At 44.0% G+C, this 27,368-nt stretch overlaps 1 protein-coding gene across 1 annotated transcript; it reads right to left on the bottom strand.

The window, feature by feature from the left end:
- On the bottom strand, positions 1-27,359 carry LOC116527059 (putative uncharacterized protein C10orf126). Its single transcript, XM_032243767.1, has 4 exons — positions 27,214-27,359; positions 24,138-24,288; positions 6,691-6,726; positions 1-1,720 (listed from the first exon to the last, which is right to left on the bottom strand). Exons 1-4 carry the CDS (start codon positions 27,234-27,236, stop codon positions 1,478-1,480), a joined length of 453 nt encoding a protein of 150 aa, XP_032099658.1. The 5' UTR covers positions 27,237-27,359; the 3' UTR covers positions 1-1,477.
- Between the last annotated feature and the right edge of the window lie 9 nt (positions 27,360-27,368).

The raw sequence follows: 27,368 nt of genomic DNA on the forward strand, positions 1-27,368 counted from the left end.
TTTGGTTTACTAATATTTTATTTGACATCATTACACTCACATTCGTAATTAACAGTGACCTATAATTTTGCCTCACTTTACTTGCTCAGTTTTATTATCAAGGTTATGCATACAAAATGATGTGGGAAGTTGTTTTTCTGTTCTTTGAAAAAGTTTATACAAAGTAGTGCTTATCTGTTCTTTGAAGATTTTGTAAACTTGGCTGTCTGGCCTGTTTTTTGGAGGGGGAGGCATCTGGGGAAGGAAGGCTGTAGATTATTAACTTGATTCACTTCTTTTGTTGATTATAGGTATATTCTAGCTTTTTCTTTCATCCATTTTTGTAATTAATATTTTTCTAAGAGATTGTCTGGTTTCTGTTTCCAAACATATTGTCGGGAACTTGTCCATAGTATTCTCTTACAGGCTTTAACATCTTCATCGGTAGTTACGTTCCGTTTCTTTTTCATGCTTTTTCTCCTCTCGTCCTTGGTCATTCTTGCCAGAGATGGCTTTATCACTTTTCAAGGAACTGGCTTTTAGTTGGGTTGATTTTCTGCATTATTACTTTGTTTTCTAGCTCATTAATTGCTCTCCTTATCTTTATGGTTTCCTTCCTTCTTCTGCCTTCCTTTTGGTTGCTTTGCTGTTGTTTTTCTGTTGTACTGTGTCAAGCACATAGCTGGCGAATTTTTCAGTCTTTCTCGTGTTCTAATACATGTGACTGAGGCTGTAAATGTTTATTTAAAGGAGAGGTGTCCAGTCTTTTGGCTTCCCTGGGCCACATTGGAAGAAGAAAAATCGTCTTGGGCCACATGTAAAATACACTAACACTAATGATAGCTGATGAGCTAAAAAATGTCATAATGTTTTAAGAAAGTTTACGAATTTGTGTTGGGCCCCATTCAAAGCTGCCCTGGGCTGCAAGGCATGGGTTGGACAAGCTTGATTTAAAGTATCGTTTATTTAGGCTGCATCTTACGGGTTTTATTTCTACTTCATTTTAATTACTTTGTAATCTGCACTATTATTTCTTTTGCTCTTACAGTTTTTCATTTTTATTATGGAGCGTTTCAAACATACAAAAGCAAATGCTGCTTCACGCAGACTCCTGGAATGTTCCCAGTTCAACATCACATCAAGTGAACTTTCTAATATATGCTTTTGGGTAATAACGTTCCCTATTTTTACTCTAGAAATCCATGCATGTGTCTTATTTCTTCTCTTTGAAGACAAAACTATACCTTAAATAACCTCATGTCATACAATGCAAGGGCTTTGCAAAATCCAGCTGAATTAAATGTTTTTTTTAATCCCACATGACCAGATTAAAAGCAGCCCATTTTGCCAAAACGTAGACTTGCTTCATAGACAGTTAAAAGTGGTTTTTAAAACACGGCTCTCATTTTCATCACTACAGTTTCCAAGTTTGAACTTCTACAAAAGTTCGGGATAGTTGAACAAGCACCGTTTTTGGAACTGTAAATAAAGCCGTTACCTACGAAACCCAGGTCCTGCTTTTTCGCCTCTGCCTGCCACTGATCCTTGTCCTGCTGCTGCCTTTCCAAAGGGCTGTGTGTGCACTCCCAGGGAATAAGCCATCCAAGCCGCAATCCTGAGCCCAAGAAAAGCACCACCGAGCCTCCGCAGGAAAACTAAGTTGCTGCCACACGAAGGAAAGGATTCCAGGGCCTTCAGACTCTGCTGCCACTGGCTCAACTGTTGCTAAGAATAGAGTGAACTGTGGAAGAAAAAAAAAAAAAAAAGACTGGCACCAGACATTGGTCTTTAATTGTCTCCAGGCATTAAAATAGAAACAAGCTGAAACGGAAGTGCCCCTGGAAACCCTCTCCCAGCCTCGCTCAGTGTGGACCAGGAAGCAGGATGTGGATGCGGCTTGCAGAGACACAGACTCCAGAAGGCCAACCCTGCGCGGTGGCGTCACCACGGAGCGTGTTTCCAGGACAGGATGGTCCCTCCCAGAGCGGACGAAGCCAAGGGCCAGGAGCGGTCTCCAATGGCCCAGGCCTCGCTCACTCTCAGGCTTCCTGGAGATTCTCTCAAGGGCGCTGATTGGAGGCCCCTTGGGACGTGAGGGGTCTGTCTCCCAATAGCCAAAGTCCTTTATCAGAGACTTCTGTTTCTGGTTCATTTTCAAGATCTTAAATTTAGCTAACTGGTTCCTAAATCAGATTTTGCAAATTGTTTCTTGTCATAGAAAACAACATCAGGCTGAGCGCGGTGACTGACGCCTGAATCCCAGCACTTCGGGAGGCCAAGGCAGGCGGATCACCTGAGGTCAGGAGTTTGAGACCATCCTGGCCAACATAGGGAAACCCCATCTCTACTAAAAACACAAAAAAAAAATAGCTGGGCGTGGTGTTGGGTGCCTGTAATCCCAGCTACTCCGTAGGCTGAGGCAGGGGAATTGAACCTGGGAGACAGAGGTTGCAGTGAGCCGAAATCAGCCACTGCACTCCCGCCTGGGCAACAGAGTGAAACTCCATCTCAAAAAAAAAAAAAAAAAAATCAGCCTTATAACTGGGAGTCCCCTCAGCATACAGGGGTGTGTGCAGTTAGATCCTATATTCACAGGCTGGAGATTCCGCCCTCATTCCCTACTCCATAGAGATGGGGAACACCACTCTTCAGTTCAGAAGGCACAAAATTGTATTTTGTTTTGTTTAACGAAGAAGTGACATTCATCTGAATACTGAGTTTCATAACCTAAACAGATTTCCAAACTTTGGGGATTGCTTCCAAATAAAAAAAAATGCTGCAGCAAAAAAAAGATCAAGGAATCCAATTCTAGTCTCCACTCATTCAAATTTCTCTTGCCTAGTGCATTAATCATTTTATGAAAATAGGTTTTTTCCCTGCAAGATTTCTAGTATTTATGAAATTACTCTTAGCTGGAAACAGAAAATAAACCAACACTCAAGCTTTCCTCAATTCCTAGACAAACACACTAAATAAAAGAGGTGGTTAAGGCCAAGTTTCCCGGAAGCCCAGTGCCAATTCCTGACGAGATTATCTCAGCTCTACTTTTTCTAACGTGGTTCGTTGTTGACAAAGTATGGAAAACACAGAAAATAAAATGAAGCTCTTTTGTGGCTTTACAAAGCAAAAATTGTCTTAAATTTTCTTGATTAAAAAAAGAAATTGGGCCAGGTGCGGTGGCTCATGCCTGTAATCCCAGTATTTTGGGAGTCAGAGGCAGGCAGATCATGAGGTCAGGAGTTCCAAACCAGCTTGACCAACATGGTGAAACCCCATCCCTATTAAAAGTACAAAAATTAGCCAGGTGTGGTGACATGCACCTGTAATCCCAGCTACTCAGAAGGCTGAAGCAAGAGAATCGCTTGAACCAGGGAGACGAAGGTTGCAGTGAGCCGAGATCACGCCACTGCATTCCAGCCTGAGCGACAGAGTAAGACTCCAACTCAAAAAAAAAAAAAAAAAAAAAAGAAATCGAAGTGATGCTTCCTTGTTAGCTTGCAAACCCCAGAAAATGATACTGTAGGAAAACACCAGTCATTTAATTCACTATTAAATAGACAACTTCCTTTCACCCTCTGGATTCATAGCTCCCATGGGAGAATTTATGAACTGTAGTGGCTTGGTTCACCTTAATTAAGCCTAACTGCCCTTGACCAGTTAAATAGCTAATCTGTAAAAATGCAGCTGCTTTTGGATGTGTGCGTGTATAAAATTATTCATAACTTTTTATTTATTTCAATATCTCCATTGCTTCAGGATACTATTTTACAGCATGCATCATTAGAGGATAAATCCATAAAGATAAAGCATTTCCATTCACAGGTGCGATCTTTCACATCAGCTTTGTAAATGTCAGCATTGTTCCTGAACAGTGGGTATTCTGAAGCTAAGTCTCTGGAATCCCTGACTTTAAACTGTTGAGTAAGTTCAAGTTGCGTGTTCACACTGGCAAAGAGAGTGCCTGACTACAAAGCAACGCACACTGTGTCATCAGTGTTTCATGTCCCTTTGGACCGCCCATCCTGTTTCATTATTCCTCTTTCAGCCACCTCCAGGCCGAACACTCGGACAAAATCACTCTGGCAACTTGTGAATGCCTTCTGCTCGTCTAGGATGGCTGTTTTGCCCCTTGTGCTTTCTTTACTGAGCTGTTTAATAAACAGCAGGGTAGCTGGGTTTCTTGGAAGGAGCCAGGCAGGGAGGGGGCACCGTGGTGCCGACTTTCCAGGCTGACTCGCAGTTGCATTTGCAAACCTGGGGCTCCCTAGTCATCCCCACAGAGCTCCTGAATAGGTTGCTAAGGACTTGGCAATGTTCTGCACAGCCACCACTGAGGCTAAAGAGGCCACAACAGCCTGGATCCCAGAAGAAAGGAAGTGCTAACAGTCTGAGTCACTGTGAATGTGGGACTGCTTCATTTAATAATCTCAGACAATTCTGTCTGGGCTTAAACTCCCCACAGTTCCATGACATGTCCCAGAGATTCAAAGATAAGTCACCTGCTGCCTTCAAAACACATTTCCTTTTATTCACAAGATAGTAAAGCTTATCCTTCATGCATATTCACTGGGTTTTGTTTGGTGTTTTCTTGTTTTGGGGAGTTTTGGGCTTTTTTTGACAGAGTCTCATTCTGTTGCCCAGGCTGGAGTGCAGTGGTGCAATCTTTGCTCACTGCAACTTCCACCTCCCAGGTTCAAGTGATTCTCCTGCCTCAGCCTCCCCAGTAGCTGGGACTATAGACACCTGCCACCATGTCAAGCTAATTTTTGTATTTTTAGTAGAAATAGGGTTTCACTATGTTGGCCAGACTGGTCTCAAACTCCTGACCTCAAGTGATCCTCCTACTTCGGCCTCCCAAAGTGCTGGGATTACAGGTATGAACCACCACACCTAGCCACATATTCACTGTTAACCAGGGATCTTCATTCATGGAATCTGGCCTTAAACAAGGGAATGAAAGATTTTTTTTTTTTTTAACATCAAAAAGGGAGGAGAATAGATGAGAAGGAACGTTAATAAAGAAGGTCAGCTTAAGTGACCTGAAACAGCAAGTGCAAAGTTGGGGGGATGTTGGTGTTCGAAGGTGTGTGGAATTCAGCAGGCAATCTTTCCCCCAACACAGACATCCTCTGAGTAGAGGAAGGGGAGATCGGAAGAAGCCTTGCTCTTATTTTGGTTGTTAACTGGACATACATGTAGTCACGCCTCAACAGTCACAAAGTCCTGGGCAAGGTAACATTGGAGTCCAGAATAGATGCCAATTTCTTTCCATCTGCTACAGAATGCTGAGCGCTTAGGAAACAGGAGACCTTTTGTAGCAGTACTTATCTCCACACATCTCATTTTTCTGTCACTCTGGGGTGGCTGAACTGTGGCATTACCATGTTCTCTAACCCATTCCTTCTGTGGGATGTGGCAATGTTTGACAGAGGAAAATTGGGATTTGGACAAGATCTATTCAATGTCCCTGCATATTGTGTAGAAGCTAGAATTGATGGTGCATATACCACAACTTGAAGATAATGCACCTCATCTCATCCGAAAGCAGAAGCTAAGCAGGTTTGGGCCGGGTTAGTATTTGGATGGGAGACCACCTGGGAAGATGGGTGCTGTAGGCTTGGCCAGGCACAGTGGCTGATACGGTTTGGCTGTGTCCCCACCCAAATCTCGTCTTGAATTATGCTTCCCATAATCCCCATATGTCATGGAAGGGACCCGGTGGGAGGTCATGGAATCATGGACGTGGGTTTTTCCCATGCTGTTCTTGTGGTAGTGAATAAGTCTCATGGGATCTGATGGTTTTTATAAAGGGCAGTTTCCCTGCACATGCTCTCCTGTCTGCCGCTATGTGAGACATGACTTTACTCCTCTTTCACCTTCCACCAGGATTGTGAGGCCTCCCTAGCCATGTGGAACTGTGAGTCCATTAAACCTCCTTTTCTTTGTAAATTACCCAGTCTCAGGTGTTTCTCCATAGCTGTATGAAAATGGACTAATACAGTGGCTCATGCCTGTCATCCCAGCTACTGTCATCTCAGCCCGAGGATCACTCGAGACAAGAGGATAATTTGAGCCTAGGAGTTTGAGGCTAGCCTGCACAACAAAGGGAAACTTCCTTTCAAAAAGTAATCATTAACTTAAAATGTAAAAGGTGAGACTGCTCCAGGACCCAGCCAGTGTCTCCAGTCACCTTGGGTACGTGACAAACCACAGGCACGCAAGTGCAAACTCCCCGGGGGACAAGGCCACCTCCTTCCTTGGTGACCTCCTAGCACATAAGGACAGGGTGTTAGCTTAAACTATAACCTGTCCTCCCCAGGCCACGGGACCTTTGTCCTAGCCCCTCCCTAAGACTCACCAATCACCTCCCTAGGAAAGCAGAAGAAACAGGGTGCAGAGTGCTCGAGGGCCACACACCACAGTCCCAAATAATTCACCCGGGTGGCCAGGGGCTCATCTGTTCCCAATTAAAAATACATCTACAAGCCAGAGATCTTGATTTCAAACAGATCCAAGGATGCAAAAAGGCACTTTGAGCACATAAGGTATAGTACACAATAAGGAATGTAAAGTTTCATCAGAATAATTAAGTGTTAAGTACACATATGTATGCATGTGTATGTGTGTATATATATATTAGAAAACTTTTTTACTTCATAAAAATATATCACATATCATACAAATACATTGTGGTGTGTAATAAGTACTTACCGTCATTGTGTGCCAATCATACAATTCGAGGCTTACCTGAAAACAAACGAACAAAAATAATTACAACATTAAACCTTAATTAATAGAGACTAAATATAATTTAAGCTGTGTACTTATCCAGCATAACCTGAAAGGAATAGAAATGTGCGTTACACATTCATTGCCTCAAAAGATCTTCATTATGAAGCCATCATTAATAATTATAAATAAAAACGACTGTAAATCAAAATTTCTCTGATCTACAGGGAGCAGCATGACAAAATCACATAGAAAGATTTGTTGTGATGTTATCCAGTTAAACCCCAGGAAACAGTGATGCAATAGCTCTTGGGAAAGATCACACAGTGTTATCGGTTTTTTCAAATTATCTTCAAGCTTGTACATCTAGAATATCTTCTGCTAAATAGTAAATAAGCATTGTTTTGTAATGCTTATGAGATATTTACAAAATGGAATACGGAGTTTTTTTTTTTTACTCTTTTCTCTTGTCCATAGAACACCAACTGTCCCCTTATATCATCACAAACATGTCCCAGCAACCGCTGTGCTGCTGTGACCCACAGTAAACCATTGTTCAATTTTTATTTTATTTTATTTTTTGAGACAGGGGCTCACTCCATCACTCAGGCTAGAGTGCAGTGGCACAATCAGCTGACTGCAGCCTCGAATACCTGGGCTCAGGCAATCCTCCCACCACAGCCTCCCATGTAGTGGGGACTACAGGCACATATCACCATGCCTAGCTAATTTTTTAAATCTTTAGTAGAGATGGGGTCTTGCTGTTACTCAGGCTGGTCTCAAACTCCAAGGCTCAAGCAATCCTCCTGCCTTGGCCTCCTAAAGTGCTGAGATTACAGGTGTGAGGTACCACATCCAGCCCATTATTCCATTTTTAAATAGATGACCATTTATTTAAAAATCTTGGGGAAATTATTGGGCTGCTTATGTGTGTCTGGTATTTAAGTACCTGGAGAAATGGGTGTCTCCTAGATGTTGTCATTTAGTGTGCATGAGTGTGATTGGGGGCTGTGGGTGCAGAAAGTCTTTCCTAGTGTCTTGGTAACATCGATTCCACTAGAGCTGGCTCCCTAGGAACTTTTCCACACACAATGGAACTCTTCCATCCTTCAGAGTCCTCATGTCCACACAAATTTAGACACATTCATCACAGAGAGGACATTCCTGAGGCTGTGTGGTGACGAAAGCTTCATTTGTTAAAGGTTAACCTGTGGGGGCAGCAAAAATACTCAACAAGGGGATTATTAAATTTTCTAATTAAATGTGATCAGGGAGCTTTGTTGTCTGGATGTCAAGTTAAAGCCACAACCAGGCAAAACTCTTCTGAAGACAGTCAAGCACAGTGTTACGCCCCTAACCATAGATCAACATTCTCTGTCATTTGCACTTGAGAGTCCTTTCATCATAATGAAAAGTATCAGGTGTTGAGTGTGTGTTTTACAGCTTACATGGAGCCATAAGCCAATGGAGTGGGTTCCAGTATTTTAGAAATTCCCTAGGCTTCAGGTTTGACAGGAGGGAAATAGGCCATTATCTCCCATGTCAGGCAAGGCTCCTGCTAAAAAGAGTACCCTCCCCACTGACCCTGTACCCTTCAGCTAAGGGACACATAACACGCAGACACGTTTCGGAATAATTTCACCATAACCACAGACAGTCCACGACCTCACAGTTCGTCTGTCCAGATAATGTATTCTACAAATAAGGACGCTGACACTCAGAAAAGTGAGAAGAATTCAGAAAAGCGAGAGACTTCAAAATAAAGCTAAGCTCTAATCAGAAACCAGGTTTCCAAATTTTGTCTTATTGCAGGAAACAAGGAGGCATTGGGCACCAAAGGACAAATGTATAATGGAGTTTTTGATCCCTAAACTAGGGCAGTGATGGCTTCTGACACTGTCCACAGAGGCCTGACCATGAACAGTAAGAGCAGAGCACCGGAAGTTCCAGAACAATCCCAAAGCTGAGGCTGAGTGCACCACGCAGGTAACAGAGAGGCCAGCTGAGGAATGAGTCAAACTGAGACGCCCCAGAGGGAAGGACCCTTGTGGGCCCCAATTGACTACTGTTCTTTAGGAATGAACCCAGTGATGTCAAAAGAAGCCAGAAATCCACAAAACCTCCCAATTTCTTAATGCTGGCACCTGTTCAAGACGTTTTTTAGGCTGGGCGCAGTGGTTCATGCCTGTAATCCCAGCACTTTGGAAGGTCCAGGCAAGAGGATCACTTGAGCCCAGGAGGTCAAGGCTGCAGTGAGCTGCAGTCATGCCACTGCACTCCAGACTGGGTGACAGAGTGAGACCCTATCTCAAAAAATACAAATTAAAAAAAAAAATTCCATTTAGACTTTCCTCTTCACTCATCCACAGAAACGGCCTTGTCAAGATCAACATGACCCCCCTACTGACAAAATGAATGACCAGTGTTGTCTTATTTGTTGCATCTGTTGCGCTTGGCAGGGCTGAACAAGCCACCTCTCCTGAACACTTCCTTGGCTTCCAAGGCTATGTGATTTCAGACCGCTGTGCAGCCGGGAAGGAAGCCCTGCTCTACGCTGCATTACTAGACGACGGCTTTACCGCCACGTCACTGCTCCACACTGACACCACTAGTTCTCAGACCTCAGCTCTTCCTTTCCGTCCATCTTCACACCCTAGACGTCTGATTCCATGCTGGGGACTCCCAGAATAACGTCCTCATCTTACCTTTCTCCCAGACTCCGTACTTGTAGATATCCCATTGCCTATTAGACAAAACCTCTTTAAATGAAAGACGGTTCCCCAAAAGAACCAGGAAATTCCACAGATAGGACACAAAACAGCACCTAGATTTTATATATTAAAATGAAGATTTAGGGCCAGACATGGTGGCTTACTCCTATAATCTCAGAGCTTTGGGAGGCCACAGCAAGAAGACTGCTTGAGATCAAAAATTCAAGACCAACCTGGGCAACATAGCAAGGTCCTGAATCTACAAAAAAGAAAAAAAAATTAGCCAGGCATGGTGGCACACACCTGTAGTCCCAGCTACTTGGGAGGCTAAGGTCAAGGATCACTTAAGCCCAGGAGGTGGAAGCTGCAGTGAGCTATGATTGCATCACTGCACTCCAGCCTGAGCAACAGAGCAAGACCCTGTCTGTCTCTTAAAAAATGTTGTAATTTAAAATAATAATAAAGTTAAATGAAGACTTATAGTGCATTCATTCACTATGGAATGGCAAGGAGTGATGATGCATTATTTTTTTAACCTGAAACTAAGCCGAGAATATTTTTAAAGCTTTAGGTCTCATTCAAGAGCAATCCAGCAGCAATAGCATCTTCTTCAATCACCAAAACACAGTGGCCATTGATCCAGAGGACAGAAGAGCTGGCTACTCACTCCAGCGTTTCTCAGTGTTAGGCAAGGCAAAAGCTTACACTTCTTAAGTCTGCAAAAAGGAAATATGTCTGCCCTGCAAGTCTTTATAGGGTTCTGTGTTGATAAAACTAAATATCTTGAATAATAATCCTTCAAAGATTATTTAAAGTGATATTACATTTATTCTTATTGTATAACTCAGGGCCATTTTTAATAATCAATTATTTAAGGAGCACTACATTAACAATTTATTACAGAAACCTATAAAAAGAAATGTTTAAATTTAGAATGTCTGATAGTTAAGGTTATGATTTTCCTTGTAATAATTGCAAGAATGGTTTTTTAATAAACCCATGTCCATGATCATAAGACCGCCAAGAATTACCTTGAACTGCTCCTTTTAAGATCATTCCAATGTATCTTCCTTCTGCCAACATATTATGTCATCATTAGCAGGAATATTTTAATTCTGAAGATTCTTTTAAAGGAAAGTCCAATTTGGCAGTTTTTTCCTGCCCTATTCCCATCAAACTGTTACAAACATTATTTACTTATCAAATTTTTGTGTAAACTAAGATTTTCGTTAAATTTTTAAATGATCTTTCAAAACCACAGTATTTTACGGTGTAGTGAAAATTTAATGACACTCATTTTTGGACCCCTTTCAGCCCAAGTACCACCTTCTTCCTGCCAGATTCTATGGCGGTGCCCACTTTTAGATTCTATATCTGTAGCTAAAGTTACACACCAATTCTGGGTCGTAGCACATATTCTTAAAAATAACCGTTTGACTTTGCTGTCTAATCATCAGTTGCTTCTATAGAAACACATTTGAGATTAACCACATTAAAGAAATAGGTGACTTTTTTAATGGGGAAATTAAAACATGTCCCTAAAAATTTCATGGAAACTCAGTATTTGTTTATTCATATCTCCAAAGAATCCTAACATTTTAACATTGTTTCTCAGTGAAAAGTGGGGATTAGGCAGAATAACGAACCTATTACTTCAGCTATGTTCAAAGTCGCCCCATAAACTGGAGCTTTGATTTTACAATGGAGACACTGAATGCTTTTGTGTCTGATCTGTCTTCATTGCGGTTCCACAGGGAGTCCCTATATTTCAAACATGCCTGGCTTAATGAATTTTTTTTCTTATTATTGCTGCAATCTGTTTTGGTGTCAGATTTACTCCAGCTTGGAGGGCTTTGTTGCTCTCTTTTCAGGCAGCAGACCCTTTCAGTTTCTGAATATGTTGGCTAAGGATACAAAGGAAGAGGTCTGAGAGGATGTGCAACGCCACCGTGGTATAAACCAGAATGAAACCTTCAAAACAACTCCCTCCTCCTTTTGATCAGTGAAGCAGCCGCAGCCTAATATTTTGAAGTGCATTTTTGTTATCTTTAGGTCAAACTCAAATGCATACGGTCATGAGAACAGACCTCCCTAGAACCTCTGAGGTTCACGGCAGCCTGGGTCTCATCATTTTATTTGTGTTGAGGTCATCATTAGGTGCCATGTTTTCATAATTTATAAAGAAACTAATCTGCTCAGAAATGGTTTCACCAAGGAAACCATTTCAGACTCTCTCAACGGTCTGTTCAGAGACTCTGAAAATCTCAGTGACCCCTCAAGACAATATCGTCTACATTATTTTACCACAAGTAAAGGGCAAACTGATGTCTAGGTAAGATACGGTCACATACACACAACTATATAACTTCTCCATTTCCTGAGTTCTGTTTAAAAAATCTGCATGGCACACTCTGGAAAATAGGAAAGTGTCATATGACAACAAAATTACTCTGTCCTCTGATGGGGGTGTCTGCCTTTTGTGTGGCCATAGGGCTTAATAGGTTAGAGCCTGATGCTGGCCCTACTGAGGACTCGGGGTAAGAGTGTTCGAAGTTCAGGGTGGGAGTTGGCCCCTCCCTGCAGGAAGTGGACATCCAGGATTGGAGAGGAGGAAGGGTCTTAGAAGCAAAATGGAACCCTGAAGCTGTCCTGAGATAAGAATGACAGAGGGCATGGTGTGGTGGCTCATACCTGTCATCCCAACAGTGGGAGGCCCAGCTGGGAGAAGCACTTGAGGCCAGGAGTTTGAGACCAGCCTGGGCAATACAGTGAGACTCCCATCTCTACAACAAATTTAAAAATAAGCCAGGCATCGTGATGCATGCCTGTGGTCCCAGCTACTTTGAGAGACCGAAATGGGAGGACCGCTTGAGCCCAGGTGTTTGAGGCTGCAGTAAGCGGTGACTGCATCACTGTACTCTGGTCTGGGCAAGACAGCGAGACGCTTTCTCAAACAAACAAACAGAGGAGTGAGAAGGAACACTTCTGTCTTTATAGGCCTCTGTCTTTTGGTTCTCTTGCAGGTCCTCCCAGGAGGTGGAATCAAACATACCCACTGTCCTGTGAACACAGGGGTAAAGCCATGTGGGAAGGTGACCATGAAGAGACATTAACTGGAAAATGCAGTGATATGATTTTATAAGCCAGATTATTTATCATCATGTTCCCCTTTAGAATTACATCCTTGCAATTGTCACGTTCCATTTGCTGAACTCAAGCCTAAGTGTTAACCTGAACATGATGGTGTCAAATTAGCAGTCCTGCTAGCACTCCCTTAGTCTTGGCTACCATTTTCAATGATAGCAAAAGAAATAAGTAAACTCCTTCAAACCAGGTTCCAACTTAATTCTACATCTAATCAGACCTGATTGAAACCCCTCAAAAGACAACCATTCAAATTAGGAAGCAGACAAACTCTCAGGCTAAGGATTAAAGACAAGAGAAGTAAACATTCCCAGTTATTGCCGGGAGTGTCAGGACCGAACACGGACTTTGGACATATTACAGCAGGTGGCTTAAGACTGGACCAGGAACCATCTCTCCTTTCTGCTAAGTCCTTTTGGATTGTCTCCTGTTTTAAATTAAATGTGAAATTATTCCTGTAGATCTTACTGTTTTTGTGTTTTAAAAGTCAACCATTAGAACTCAATGGCTGCCTGTGTGGGCGTAGAAAGTCCCTTTTACTGGAAAAAATATATACGGTTGACTCTGGAACTGCAAGGTTCCACTTACACGTGGATTTTCTTCCACTCCTGCCACCCCCGAGGCCAACCTCTCCTCTCTCTCCTCCTCCCCAGCCCCCTCAACACAGAGAAAAGTAGAATGAAGACCTTTATGATGATCCACTCCCACTTAATGAATAACATATACATTTTCTCTTCCTTATAATTTTCTTAATAACATTTCCTTTTCTCTAGCTTACTTTATTGTTAGAATACAGTATAGAATACATAGAACATACAAAATGTGTGTTCATCAATGGTTTATCTTACAGATAAGGTTTCTAGTCAATAGCAGGCTATGAGTCATTAAGTTTTTGGGAAGGCAAAAATTATACACAGATTTTGGAGTATGCAGGAATATGCATAGCACCCCTAACCTTCAGGATGCTCAAGGGTCAATGGCACCTCAAAACATAAAATGGCAATGCTCTGAACACAGGGTGTGATTCTTATTTTCAGCCATCAGCTGCCCTTGTTAAAACAGAACTGTATTATCTAGTGAGCTGGTCCTAAGAAGGAAATTACAGTTGCCCATGTTTCTCTTAGATATTTAAAGATGTCTCAGTACAGAGCTCTCAGGAAATCTTCAGAATTTCCTGTCATTTAGAAGTCTTTGACTTGGAAGAGAAGCTGTATGAGTAAAGAAGACGGGAGAAAGCTATGAATACCCCACAGACTAGTAGGACTTATCTCATGACGCCATCTTATTTTTAGCTTCTGCCAGCTGGGTGGTGCTCGGGCACTGGAAACCCTAAAGCTTGCCATAGGTGCATGGTAAAATTCTGAACTTCAAAAGAGTGCTATATGAGGATCATCTCAGCATGGAGAGAAAGCAAAAGGAAGAGGCATGAGTGTTGGTGAGATCTGCGTGAACTTCATCGTGATTGCAGAAGGGTTGACTAGGGTAGAAAAAGCAGCTGAGTGGGAGAGAGATTTGAGATTACTAGCCACTTCCCTGCAGCACTGCCTGCCTTGGGAATGCCCCATCCACTGACATCTAAATACCCATTATGGAAAAATAGACTTACATTGTAGAATAAGGAGAAAAGGTCACTGCTTGGTGGTCTTAGCTTTTTATACGTTCCAATTCTTCTGCACCCTCAAAATGATAGCCACACTCAGGGCATGTGGAGTAAGTGAATGCCCTTCACCCAGGCTGCCCCCACAAAGGACGAGGGCATTTGCCCAGGGAGAGGCCTCTGCTGGGGCTGCTGCTCCTGGTGGAGGGGCTAATTGGGACAGACAAGGTCCCCAGCGCTTCTGTGGTGTGGGTTGGCCCATGGATGGATTTTCCATTCCATCTTTAATTTTTTTCCCCTTCACATTTTCCACACGGCTCTAAAATTACTCTTCAGAAAAGCGTTTATCTTCCTATTGCCATGTCACAGCCTGTCGCCATTAGAGGATTTTCAGGAAGGACTGGCTGTTACCTGTAAAAACATCCACTGGCTTTTACGAGTGGAACATCACCAACAAATCCCATTTTCTTTCCTCCCCATTCCCTCCCAGCCCATCCTTTCCCTGCTACCCACTCAACTCATAAACTCAGTAAAAAGATTTCAACATTTCTCATCCTTTTTCTCCTTTTTTTCTTCAATTTTTTGAAAAATGTTTTTGAAAAATTTATTTCGAGAAGCAGCTTTATTTCCACTACCTGTAGCTGACTTCCATAAACACATGAGAAAATGCATAGTGGGATATCCCAGTGTGTCTTGTTTTATAATATCAACGTGTGATGTGTGTTTGCATTACTCAACAGGGATTTTCATTTGTTTCCATTTGTTTTTATTTTATCGTGTGTGTGTGTGTGTGTGTGTGTGTGTGTGTGTGTGTGTGTAATAACTATTTCCTCCGGGTTTTTTTTTTTAACTTTTTTTAATAATAAAAAGCTAAGTATTTTTATGGTTCATGTTAGAATATTTGGAAATATCAAAATAGGGAAGAAAAAAACCTTCCAAGTTAAAAGCCAGGAATACTAATATTGATATTTTAGCATATTTTTCCATTTGATTTCCTGAAATTTTTTCTATGCAATGTTTTAGATTTACGGGGAGGTTCATCAACTCAGTTCAAGTGTTCCTTTCCTTAGAAGTCTTTCCTTGGCTTCCCCTCATGTTCACCCCATCACAATGAATTGTAAATATTCTCTGTGTACACATTTGTGTCACTGACTTGACTAATAGCTCCTGTTTGGTGGGGACTTTCTTTAGTTCATCTTAGTTACTCTAGGATCTAGCACCTAGCAATAAATTCAAATATTTCTTTGCACAAAACAAATATTGATTTGTGCAGCCTCTGTGCTGGGGCAGTTACCAGAGACTGAGTATTCATCAGTGAAACAGACAGATATGAGGAGGGCCAGCCACGGGTTATGGGAAGAGGATGGCAGAAACATGGGGAGAGAAGGAGGGCTTAAAGAAAGGCAAGGGTCAAACCAAGTAGGGCCCTATGAGCTGGGCAATGGGGAGCCACTGAAGGATTCATACAGGCATCACACTTTCCCTGGATCCTGCATAGGAAGAGATCAAAGCATTCCACAAGCGGAATCAGGGGAACCACTTAAGAAGCTGACAGTGAGCTGGGCGTGGTAGCTGACACCTGTAATCTCAGCATTTTGGGAAGCCAGGGCAGGAAGATCACTTAAGGACAGTAATTTGAGACCAGCCTGGGTAACGTAGCAAGACTTTGTCTCTACAAAAAATTTTTTTAAAGATTAACTAAGCATAGTAGTGTGGCCTATAGTCCTAGCTGCCTGGGAGGCTGAGGTGGGAGGATCATTTGAGCCCAGGAAGTGGAGGCTACAGTGAGCTATAATTGTGCCACTGCACTCCAGCCTGGGCGATAGAGCAAGACCATGTCAAAAAAAAAAAAAAAAAAAGAGGAAGAAGGAGAAGAGAAAGCTGGTGGTGGCTTGAACTATAGTGAGAGAGAGAGGAGGTAATAGGTGGACTGATTCAGGATGTGTGTTAGAGGTAGAATAGTCTGGAATTTCTGACAACTTGACTATGAAGGTAAGGACAGGGAAAAGACATGTAGGCCTTCCAGGGTTCTGAATGGAGCCACAGGTGGATGAAGGTGTGATTTATTGAGACAGGGAAGACAGGAGAGAAATGGATTGAAGTGGCAGGAATCAAGAGTTCATTTTGGGACATATTAACATTGGGATGCTTGTGAAATTGCTACATGGGAGTGGAGAGAGGGCGGTCGGATACACAAGTCTGAAGTTGAAAGAAGCAGTGGTCTGAGCTAAGGCTATAAATTTAGGAATCACCAGCAAATAAATGCTATTTAAAGCCATGGGTCAAGTTGGGACTACCCACAGAGAGTGTGGCAAGAGCAGAGGAGGGCTCGGGAGCACGGTCTTATAGCTGTGTTAGGAGGGGAGGAGGAGCCGGAGATGGAACTGGGAAAGACAAAGAAACCCGGGGAGGTGGTGACTGCCCTTGAGCAAGGAGCAAGATGAAGGCACAAAGCTGAGGCAGGGCACAATGGTTCACGCCTGTGATCCCAGCACTTTGGGAGGCCAAGGCAGGCAGATCACTTGAGGTCAGGAGTTCGAGACCAGCCTGGCCAACATGACAAAACCTCGACTCTACTAGAAATACAAAAATTAGCAGGCATGGTGGCACTTGCCTGTAATCCCAGCTACTCGGGAGGCTGAGGCAGGAGGATCACTTGAACCTGGAAGGTGGAGGTTGCAGTGAACTGAGATCACATCATTGCACCCCAGCCTGAGCAACAGAGTGAGACTCTGTCTCAAAAAAAAAAAAAGAAAGAAAGAAAGCTGAGCCCTAAGTGTGGCAAGGAGGAGGTCACTGATTACCTGGAGCAGGAGTTACCATCAAGCAGCAGAAGGGGAAACCCGACTGGCAAGAAGAGGTGAGGAGGTGAGACGGCATGCCCAGCTGACTCTTCCATGAATTTTAGGCATAAAAGGCAGAAAAATGGAAGGATTGCTAGACATCCTATAAAGGATCAAGGAAAAACATTTAGAATGTTTGCAAGCTGATGGGAATTATCCAGAAGAAAAGGGGAACTTGATGAGGTTGGAGATAGAGCAGATAATAAAAGGAGGAAGTCCCTGAGATGATTCAGGGATCAGGTGCACGGCATGAGCGTAGGGACTGGCCTTAGACAAGGGAGGGATGTGTGACGATTGTGCCTGGAGGGAAGAAAGAGAAAACAGTGGAGGGAGATGATTATCGATTTAGGAGGAGACGGGCCAGGCGCAGTGGCTCACACCTGTAATCCCAGCACTTTGGGAAGCCAAGGCAGGCAGATCACTTGAGGTCAAGAGTTGGTGACCAGCCTGGCCAAAACAGCAAAACCCCATCTCTACTAAAAATAGAAAAATTAGGTGGGTGTGGTAGCAGGTGCCTGTAGTCCCAGCTACTCCTGCTGGTGAGGCAGAGGCACGAGAATCAAGAATCACTTGAACCTGACATGTGGAGGTTGCAGTGAGCCAAGATCATGTCATTGCCCTCCAGCCTAGAAAACAGAGCAAGACTCCGTCTCAAAGAGAGAGAAAAAAAGACACCTGGTTGACGTTTAGTGGGGGTCTGTGATCATTCTTTTCCATATCCTGTTTCACTTTCTTGTCCAAGCCTCAAGTCAGCAGTTTTGATGAGAAGATTTAGTCGGAGTTTGAGAGCGTTCTCCCTCCTCAAAGAAGTGTGATGTGAGGCCACCAGGTGAGATCAAGGAGGGAAGGTGGGTGAGCATGCCCACCGAGCACACAGGAGCAACCCAGTCCAGCCTTGGGGAGGCTGGAAGTCTCAGTTCAACAGAGAAGGAGGAAGAATGGAGAAATACCAGAAGATGCTAAGCAGGGAAGTGACAGGATCTGACCAGAGGCAGAGAAGATGTGAGGTGGGTGTGGACAGTAGGTTGCTGGGAGAAAGAGATTGGAACAAAAGAGACCAAGTGGGAGGCTGAGCGTCTGATGCACATGAGAGGCAAGGCAGACCTGGAATAAAGCTGCGGTGGTGATGGAGAGAAGGGGGCAGATTTCAGAAACACTTAGGAGAAGGGGCCGACAAGATGAGCTTGAATCAAAAACACATTTATTTATAATTTTCTTAAACAAACGTGACTTCGTTTGGAACTGCCAGGTGGCTATGTTAGCAAATACATTAAACTAAGTGTCCTTTGTTAAGTCTGATGGTGCTCCCAGGCGTCGGTTTGTAAACGCCCTGATTGAGACCTCTCTCTGTTTCCCCTGGCTTCTCAGCACAGTCTAGGCACACAGCCTTGGGTAAGTGATTTTTTTTCCAGCCAAATGAAGCTACCCAGGGGTAGGATTGCAGCTTGTTCCAGCTTTCCTCTTCAGCGGGGAGCTGGCCATAGCACTCACAGTGCCTGGTGATTGTGCAACTGGGTCACGCATCAGAGTAGAACCTCAGTGATACCTTGCACTAGTGTGGAAGGCTGTGTGTCACGACATGCTGTCATCTGTATCATTTGATCCGGTCTGACCCTGAGAAGTGAGCAGAACAGGATTAATCACCTCAGCGCTAGAGATCACAACTCTGGTAGCCCAGGGAGGCTAAGTGAATGCCTTAAAGACCCAAAGCCAAAAAAAAGGAAGGGTCAAAACATCTTGCCCCATACATCATAAGGAGCAAGTTTCTTCTTTTTATTATTATTATCATTATTGAGATATTGTTATTTGTCTCTGTTGCCCAGGTTGGAGTGCAGTGGCACAAACACAGCTCACTGCAGCCTCAACCTCCTGGGCTCAAACCATCCTCCTCCTGCCTCAGCCTCCCACGGGACCACAGGCATTTGCCATCATACCTGGCTAATTGTTTTATTTTTTGTAAAAACAGGGGTCTCATTTTGTTGCCCAGGCTGGTCTCGAACTCCTGGACTGAAGTGATCCTCCTGCCTCGGCCCCCCAAAGTGCTGGGATGACAGGCATGAACCACTGTACCCGGCTGTTTAAAGACTGCGAGCGAGCAAAGTTAAGAGAACCAAGGAAGAAAGGTGAAGTGCCAAGGATTATAGTGGAGAGTCTCCCTACTTCCGGTCCTGAAGGAGAAAGGAAAAAGGAAGTTTCCACCCTCCATAAAGAGAGCTGTAGCTGAGGAAGAGAACTTGCCCGACACGGGGGCTGTGCCTTAGAGAAGCGGAGCTACTGTCCAGATCTCAGCCAGAAGGAAGGGAGTCTGAGGTCGAGTCATGAATGCTCTGTCCTCCCCGCAATGCCTCCATTAGCCAAATCCAGAGGAACACCAGAGGACAAGGAAGACTTCACAGTCCAAACCTTAGAGGTCGACCTCCTGGGGCACAGAGAAAAGCAGAAAAAGACAGATGAATTCTGGATGGAGCAGGACAAATGGAAACAGAGCAGCATAAACCCCTAACAGACCTTCCATGTACACAGTAGTCCAGAAAAGGATCTCATGCCTCCCCTTAAGCCAGTTGCTGTCAAGGATATTGACTTAGAGGTTTCAACTTGTCAAGATTTAACTTTAACTCGTACGGGAGAGGGATAAACTCCCACATGAAACTGAAGTTTTGCCAAAAAGGAAAGAGAGGGGAGTATCTGCCACAGTAAATATTTCTAGAAAAAATATCGGTTTGACAATCTCTTTCAAAAAACTGTTTTTACTTGAGAAAATAAAAATATTAAAAACTTTAAGCAAGGATTCAAAAATATCTTTTGGAAATTTACTAGTCAATGAAATCTGAAAGTTTTGGAATAGCTTCTACACACTTATAAAAACAACGGAGAATTTAGTCTCATTAGGATTTAGGGGTTGAGACTGAAAAAAAAAAAAGGTCTGGAGCCTAAAAGCTGCAAAACATAGATCCACTCTATAAGCTAGATGGTGAGAAGGCGGATCGCCAGCTAAAGCTGTTCTCTGAGGGATGCTGTCCAGTGCTCTGTCTACTGGAGTTTGAAGTGGCTCACAGAGGTGATTCTGGGGAAGACCAACACATTTCCTCTTCTGTTCTGAAAAAGACCACAACGCACATATCACATTTAATCCTTGCCCAACACGACAATTATTACAAGAGACATAAAGGCAAAGGTAGCTGTTTACTATTTAAGTCACTCTCATTGTGACCTCTTTATTGAAAGAACAAGCTAGGAGAGGAAATGTGTGAATCTCAGACGTACATCCCTGAACTGTCTAACGATGAATAGTTGACCATTTCATTTAATTGCGGTTGACAAAACATTTAAAACGTTTGCCTTCTGTTCCAAAATGCAGATGTCAGAACTATGAGGAATATACTGTGATCTGGATTTCCTTTATCTCTGTTTAACTTTCAGTTGCCTTCCAGACAATTCTGGTATGAAGAACTAAAGAGTATTAAATGAAACAAAGGCCAAGAATTAAAATCTACAAATAAACATTTATCACATGTCAAGGGTACTAAGCCCTAAAAACAAAAAGACAACAAAGATGTCAGATGTCTGGCCCAGCGGATGATAAGTAAACAGTTTGACACAAACAGCTTGGTGGCCGTTACATTTTGAGAGATTTCCCCCCTGTGTTCTCATAGGTATGTTCTAACTCAGGGGAAACCAGCTAGAACTAGGAAAAGTATTAGTAAGTCTTCAGCTCAGCATTTTTGTTACTCATAGCATAGTTATTTGTTAAGTAAAACCCTTAGCTCTGACAGCAAACAACTATATAAGAATCACAAAGCAGCCAAATTCATTCCTTAGTCCTCAAATTTCAGATGGTGATTTTGAATATTCTCCTTTATTCTTTTTTTTTTTTTTTTTTTTTTGAGATGGGATTTCACTGTCACCCAGGCTGAGGTGCAGTGATGCAATCAGGGCTCACTGAAGCCTCCACCTCTTGGGCTCAGATGATCCTCCCACTTCAGCTTCCTGAGTAGCTGGGCCCACAGGTATACACCCAGCCAGGCTAAGTTTTTGTGTTATTTGTAGAGACTGGGTTTCCTCTGAAGTAGTAGTGATAGTCTTCCCACCTGCTCATCTCTCATTGAACTGCTCATTGCCCAGGCTGGTCTCAAACTTCTGAGCTCAAGGAATCCTCCTCCCTCAACCTCCCGAAATGCTAATATTACAGGCATCCCTGGCCTCTCCTTCATTCTCACATATTTGTGATTGTCATGAAGGTAGAGTAGTTTGACCACAGTCCTATAAGACAAAAGAAATTGGCAAATATGTCAGTTGTCTCTTTCAAGCACAGGCATTCTGCCAGCCACCATTTATCTTTACTCTTGTACAAACCAGCTCATGGCTAAGGGAGCATTAAGATCATGACTGAAGAAGAGGAAGTCATTGGGAGGCAGTTAGAATACACCTTTAGAAGGAAGTGGTTCTTAAGAAGGACTCTCAAGATTGAAGGAGATACTGGTAAAATGAGAATGGCTGGAAAACAGTCTAGTAATATTCAGTATCTGAAGAAGAAAAAACGGGCTGGGTGTGTTGAAGCTGTTGGCTTGGCTGAAATTTAAGTCCTGAGAATGCCAGTTATTAAAGGGAGGAGGTTTGTGGATAAAGATGCAACAAATCTTAAAGTCCATGGGCTTCAAGCTTTAAAAGAGAAAAAAAAAGAAAAGACTGGATGATGGAAAACCAAATAAAGAATCTTAGGTAAAAGATTATGTTCTTTGCATAAAAGCTATTTTGAGGAACTGGGTTTATTCACTAAGTGCCTGGATGAAGAAACGGAACGACCTTCCTGCTCCCACCCTTGTCTCTGCCATGGTGAGAAGCCATGTGACCTCTTCCGAAGTCAGAGGAGTTGAGCTGTTGTCAACGATCTCAAATATTTTTTTTAAAGCGGCAGCCAAGATGCTGTTGTTGCCTAAACCTAGCAAACATATATGATTGCAGTGCCACAAATAGCACTAGGAAATAAGAAAGGCAAAAGAGCGTTGAAACAGAAGGCGAAGAGTGGAACCACCACTGTCTTTAATTTGGGGTGACTATCAAACATTCAACAGGAAGTGGCTCAGCCATAGAAGACACTTAATCTAAATGTGAGACCAGTTTGGTTTTGTTGCCCAGAATTTAGCTGCTTCTGAAATACAAAAAGCAATTTCCATACAAGCAAGAAATGTCTGTCTGCACCTCGCAGAACCCTGGCCTAACTCTGGTCGAAGGAAGCAGGGTAGATGCTTACATTTAAAACAAAACTTGTAATTAACTTAGATTTATCTTCAATGTAGTTTTCCTGCTCAACTTCCAGAATATTTTAACTGTAAGGGTTCCTGCATTAAAATACCATAATGAGAAAATCTGGTACTACTTTGTGAATCAACTTTTTAAACCGGCATAAGCATTTCCGTGTGTTAGCCAGCCTCTGCGAGGCCATTCACCGCATCCGACCGCCTCATCTGTTGCGAAACAGACTACAACCCAGCAGACCAGAGCATCACGTCAGCTGCATCCAGAGGAAAGCAGATAATGAGGCTGAGTTAGAAGTGCAAGAGGTTTGGGGTGGGGGGATGTGTGTAAAGAACATAAGAGGAAATGTGAAGATTGCCCAGGCATGGAAAGCCTTCAGATCACGATGCAGATTTGACACTTACAAAAGGAAAACGGGTAGAAAACAAGATAGACAAGAGAGAACATCAGATTTTGGTGGGTCAGACATGGATTTGGCCAATGCGGTGGGAAGCTCTGGAGCAAAGACTGCACACTGGAGGATTCCTGTGTTGGACAGGAACTGCCTTGGTACCACCACGGTGCCATTATTGGCTGGGAGCTGCCCAGAGAAAGGGTGGTCTTGGCTCAGAAGCTCAAGCAGATCCTCTAGGTGCTGCAGCTGGAAGCTGTCGGCTGCCCACACTCCTTACAGCTGCCAAGTAAGTTCTTTCTCCAGTGGACATCTGAGCCATTGCACACCTCAATGCCTACCTCCATCCATCCCTGCCAGGCACCTGATAATCTTCAAAACGTCTGAGAGTTTTTCCCCAGAGTAGAGTCACTTGAATAAATGTCCTTTGGGGAGAACAATGGGAATTCTACCACCATAGACTTGGTGTGGTGTTGCTGGGTCCTTCATCCTGGGAACATGGCCACCCTTTCTACGGGGGAACTCCAGGTCTGAAAACTGCCTCAGGCTCTAGGTACTAGACAAGGGATTGCAAATATTTGAAAGAGCAAACACCCTCAGCCTCCTGGGCATCCATGTTGGCTTTTTGTTTTGTTTTGTTTTTGTTTTTGTTTTTGATACAGAGTCTCACTCTGTCACCCAGCCTGGAGCACAGTGGTGCAATCTCAGCTTACTGCAACCTCCACCTTCCAGATTCAAGCGATTCTCTTGTCTCAGCCTCCCAAGTAGCTGGGACCACAGGTGCACACCACCACGCCTGGCTAATTTTTGTATTTTTAGTAGAGATGGGGTTTCACCGTGTTGGCCAGGCTGGTCTTGAACTCCTGACCTCAAGTGATCCACTCACCTCAGCCTCCCAAAGTGCTGGGATTACAGGTGGGAGCCACTGCACCTGGCCTGTGTTGGCTTTCTTTTGATTAAGTGTATTACGAAGCATCCTCACAAGCTTCCCATCTGTTTCACCCCATCATCAGTGTTCTCCATGGATTCAACTCCACAACAGCTTTTCACACCATCAGTTGTGGCCTGCAGAGGATTTCTCAGTGGCTTGGTGAATACTGTGTTCTCCAGACCTCCCTCTGCAACGTGATCCTCTGATGGGTCTTCCGATCTCCATAATACATCCTCTCCAGCATATTCACTTCCCGGAGGCTTTAAAAAACTATTTTGTTTCAGCTCCACCCGGCTTGGACCTATCTCCAGGCTTGTTGAACCACCCAAGCAGCACGTTTCTGTCATCCTCTAGGGTCTTTGCCAAGCATTATGTCCCACGTCCTGAGAAAATGCCCTTGGGTTCCTTTACTCTCCTCTATCCTGCCTCCTGGATCAAGCACCTTCAAAATCCAGTTCCTTCCTTCTAGTAGTGGGGGCTCATTTTTCACAGTTTGCGGAAGGTACAGTCTCTTTCTAGCTCATAACATTCTTGGCTTGGTAATGTTGCGACTTACCTCTAGTGATTGGTCTGGCAACTGGGCAAGAAACTGAGCATCCTGAGAAGCCCTCCTTAGCTCATGGGGACAGAACTCTGTGATGTTGTCCCATATAGGGAGTTCTAGATCATAAGAGGGAAGGGTGAGCCACCTCTGCAGGCTCTGAGGGCTTAGAAGAGTTTGAAGGCTCAAAATATTTGGAGGCGTCCACCCACATGTCTCCATCCCATGCACAAGAGTTCCATGTTTTCCCAACCAGTGCTCTGATCTTGCGTAATGATAATCATCTTTGAAGCTAGGCAAGCCTATTAAATCCATAGTTTAGTCTTCTGCTGTTTCTACTCTGAATGGAGTGGATACGGGCCTCTTTCCTGGAGGCCCTGTTGCCTTCACACTTGGCTTTGAATTGTTTCCTAACTGCCTACAGCTTTTCATTATACTACTGTAGAATCTCAATGCAACCGAGCAACAACCAGCCAATTCCATTGTCCTTGGATACCTTGCTTCTCTCTGACCTCTCAAATGCCCAAATCCTCTCTCCATCCAGGGTTTTCCCATCAACTAGAACATTCTTCTAAGTTACTGACAGTTTTAGCTGGAGCTCAGTGGCCCATGCCTGTAATCCCAACACTTTGGGAAGATCAGGCAAGAGGATCACTAAAGGTCAGGAGTTCAAGACCAGCCTGGGCAACATAGTGAGACCCCATCTCTACAAAAAAATTACCCAGGAACAGTGTTGCATGCCTGTAGTTCCGACTACTTGGGAGGCTGAGATGGGAGGATCACTTGAGCCCAGGAGTTCAAGGCTGCAGTGAGCTATGATCATACCACTGCACCCGGCCTGGGCAATAGAGAGAAACTATGTCTCTAAAGAAATAAAAAGAGAAAGTTTGAGCAATTGAATCACCACCTTTTGCCAGAAACCATCCACACTCCACATATTAGGCAGATGGGGTATTCATTGCCAGTCAAAGAAGTGATCCAGTCCCAAAGGCCCCCCAACTGCCTCTTTCCTAGACCACACCTGGAACTTGCTATATCAGTTGAGTCCTTCAGAAGCAGTTAACGTCAAGTTAGGAGAGAAAGGAAAAGGGAGGTAGGACTGGGCAGGAAGCCCCCAAACCACAATGCACAGCTGATCAAGTCTCAGCATCTGATGTCCCCTGAGAGTCCCTCATCAGGCAGAAAGGTCTGGGCCCTGGAATCACGCCACACTCAGTTCTTGCTGCGCAGTTGCCCTGGAAATGCATGGCCACGGCTAGAGTGTTGAAGATCCTGACGGCTCGCAATGGCTCTTCACAACTGATCACAGGCTCTTGCTTAAAGGGAAATCTAGGCGCCCGTTTCCACAGCTGCCACAAAGCATCCAGTAGAGGCTGACTAAGCACATGCTAGTGATGATGATGCAATTTTTTCACTTGAGTCAGATCTGTCTGACAAAGGAATCAGCATCTTCTTATCTTTTCCCACCCTCTTTTTTCTACTAGATATCAATAACACAAATAAGAATCTGGTCCCTATGCCACTTTCTCAGAATAGAAGAATTTATCATCTGTAGGCAAAAGCATATATTGAACACCTACTGTATACCAGGAACTGTGTGTGTGTGCATGCTCCAGGAGAACAAAGGTGAATGAGTAGGCAGTTATATCATCTATCATTCAGCCAGGCACAGTGGCTCACACCCGTAATCCCAGCAGTGCAGGAGGCTGAGGCGGGAGGATCACTTGAGGCCAGGAGTTCCAAGCTGCAGTGAGCAATAACCACAATACCCCACTCCAGTCTGGGTGATGGTGCAAGACCCTGTCTTTAAAATTAAATAAGTAAATAAAATTGAAAATTAAAAAAATAAAGAAATGGGGTGGTCAGGATGAGAAAGTAACATCAAGTAAAAACTTCAAAGGAAATGAGAAGGTTGACTGAAACATATGTGAGGAAGGTGAGAAAATTCCAGGCAGAAGAAACAGCCAAAGAAAAGGCTCACAGGCCGGGTACAGTGGCTCATGCCTGTAATCCCAGCACTTTGGGAGACCAAGGTGGGTGGATCACTTGAGGTCAGGAGTTAGAGACCAGCCTGGCCGACATGGTGAAACACTGCCTCTGCCAAAAATGCAAAAATTAGCCAGGTGTGGTGGTGACTGCCTGTAATTCCAGCTACTCAGGAGGCTGAGGCACAAGAATTGCTGGAACCCAGGAGGCACAGGTTGCAGTGAGCCGAGATTGCATCACTGCACTCCAGCCTGGGTGACAGAGTGAGACTCAGTCAAAAGAAAATAAAAAGAAGAAGAAGAAGACAGGAAGAAAGAAGGAAGGAAAGAAGGAAGAGAGGGAGGGAGGGAGGGATGGAGGGAAGGGAGGGAGGGAGGGAAGGAAGGAGGAAAGGAAGGGAGGGTTCACAATGAGTTAAGGAGCAGCACAGAGGCCAAGTAGGGGTTGGAGGGAAGACAGTGTAAGGGGCAGTGGGCGGGGGAGGCGTCACAGCTTCTAGTGTAAGAGACATGCAATCCATTGCAGGGTTCTGAATTGAAAGCAAACATCATTGAACTTGAAATTGAAAGTCCTAAGGACAGGCCGTGGGAATTGGAGGCAGGGAGACCAGTTAGAACATGATGGGGACTCAAAAATGGAATGGAATGGATTACGTTCAATAGTTTTTTTGGGTTTTTTTAGAGACAGGGCCTTGTCTGTTGCCCAGGCTGCAGTGCAGTGGCATGATCATAGCTCATGGCAGCCTCAAGCTCCTGAGTAGTTGGGACTCCAGGCAGGAGCCACTGTGCCTGGCCCCAACATTCAGATAGATTTTTAAACTACCTGAGCCAAGTTGATTTCCTGAAGGATTGGATGTGCCATGTGAGAGCAAAGGAAGAGTCAAGGATGACCCAAGTGTCTGACTGGAGTCCTGGGAAGGTGGAGCAAGCCACATTCCTCAGTGCTTCCAGGACACATAGCCTCTGAATGGTGCCCACGGGCTTACACGTCCATCTCCTCCCAGAAGACAACACACTGATTTTGTCCCTGGACCTTATGAAAGTTGCCAGAGTCAAAATTGAATCACTAGTGTTTTTTTAAGAAAAACAAAAAACAAACAAAACACCTGAACAGGGTGCAGTGGGTCATGACTGCAGTCGCGACTCAGGAAGCTGAGACAGGAGGACTACCTGAGCTCAGGAGGTCGAGGCTGCGGTGGGCTCTGATCACAGCACTGCACTCCCACCTGGGTGACAGAAGGAGACCCAGCTCTCGAAAACA

This window comes from Sapajus apella, unplaced genomic scaffold (assembly GCF_009761245.1).
Source record: "Sapajus apella isolate SASKATOON/1434 unplaced genomic scaffold, GSC_monkey_1.0 scaffold53, whole genome shotgun sequence".
NCBI classification, from domain to species: Eukaryota; Metazoa; Chordata; class Mammalia; order Primates; family Cebidae; genus Sapajus; species Sapajus apella.

Coding starts and splice junctions, on each gene's coding strand:
- LOC116527059 (XM_032243767.1), bottom strand. CDS start 27,236: ATGACCCACTGCACCCTGTTCAG. Junction 24,289..27,213: donor ACCCACTGCACCCTGTTCAG/GTGTTTTGTTTG, acceptor AACTCTTCTAAG/CCCTCAGAGCCTGCAGAGGT. Junction 6,727..24,137: donor TGCCAGACCAATCACTAGAG/GTAAGTCGCAAC, acceptor GTTTGTTTTCAG/GTAAGCCTCGAATTGTATGA.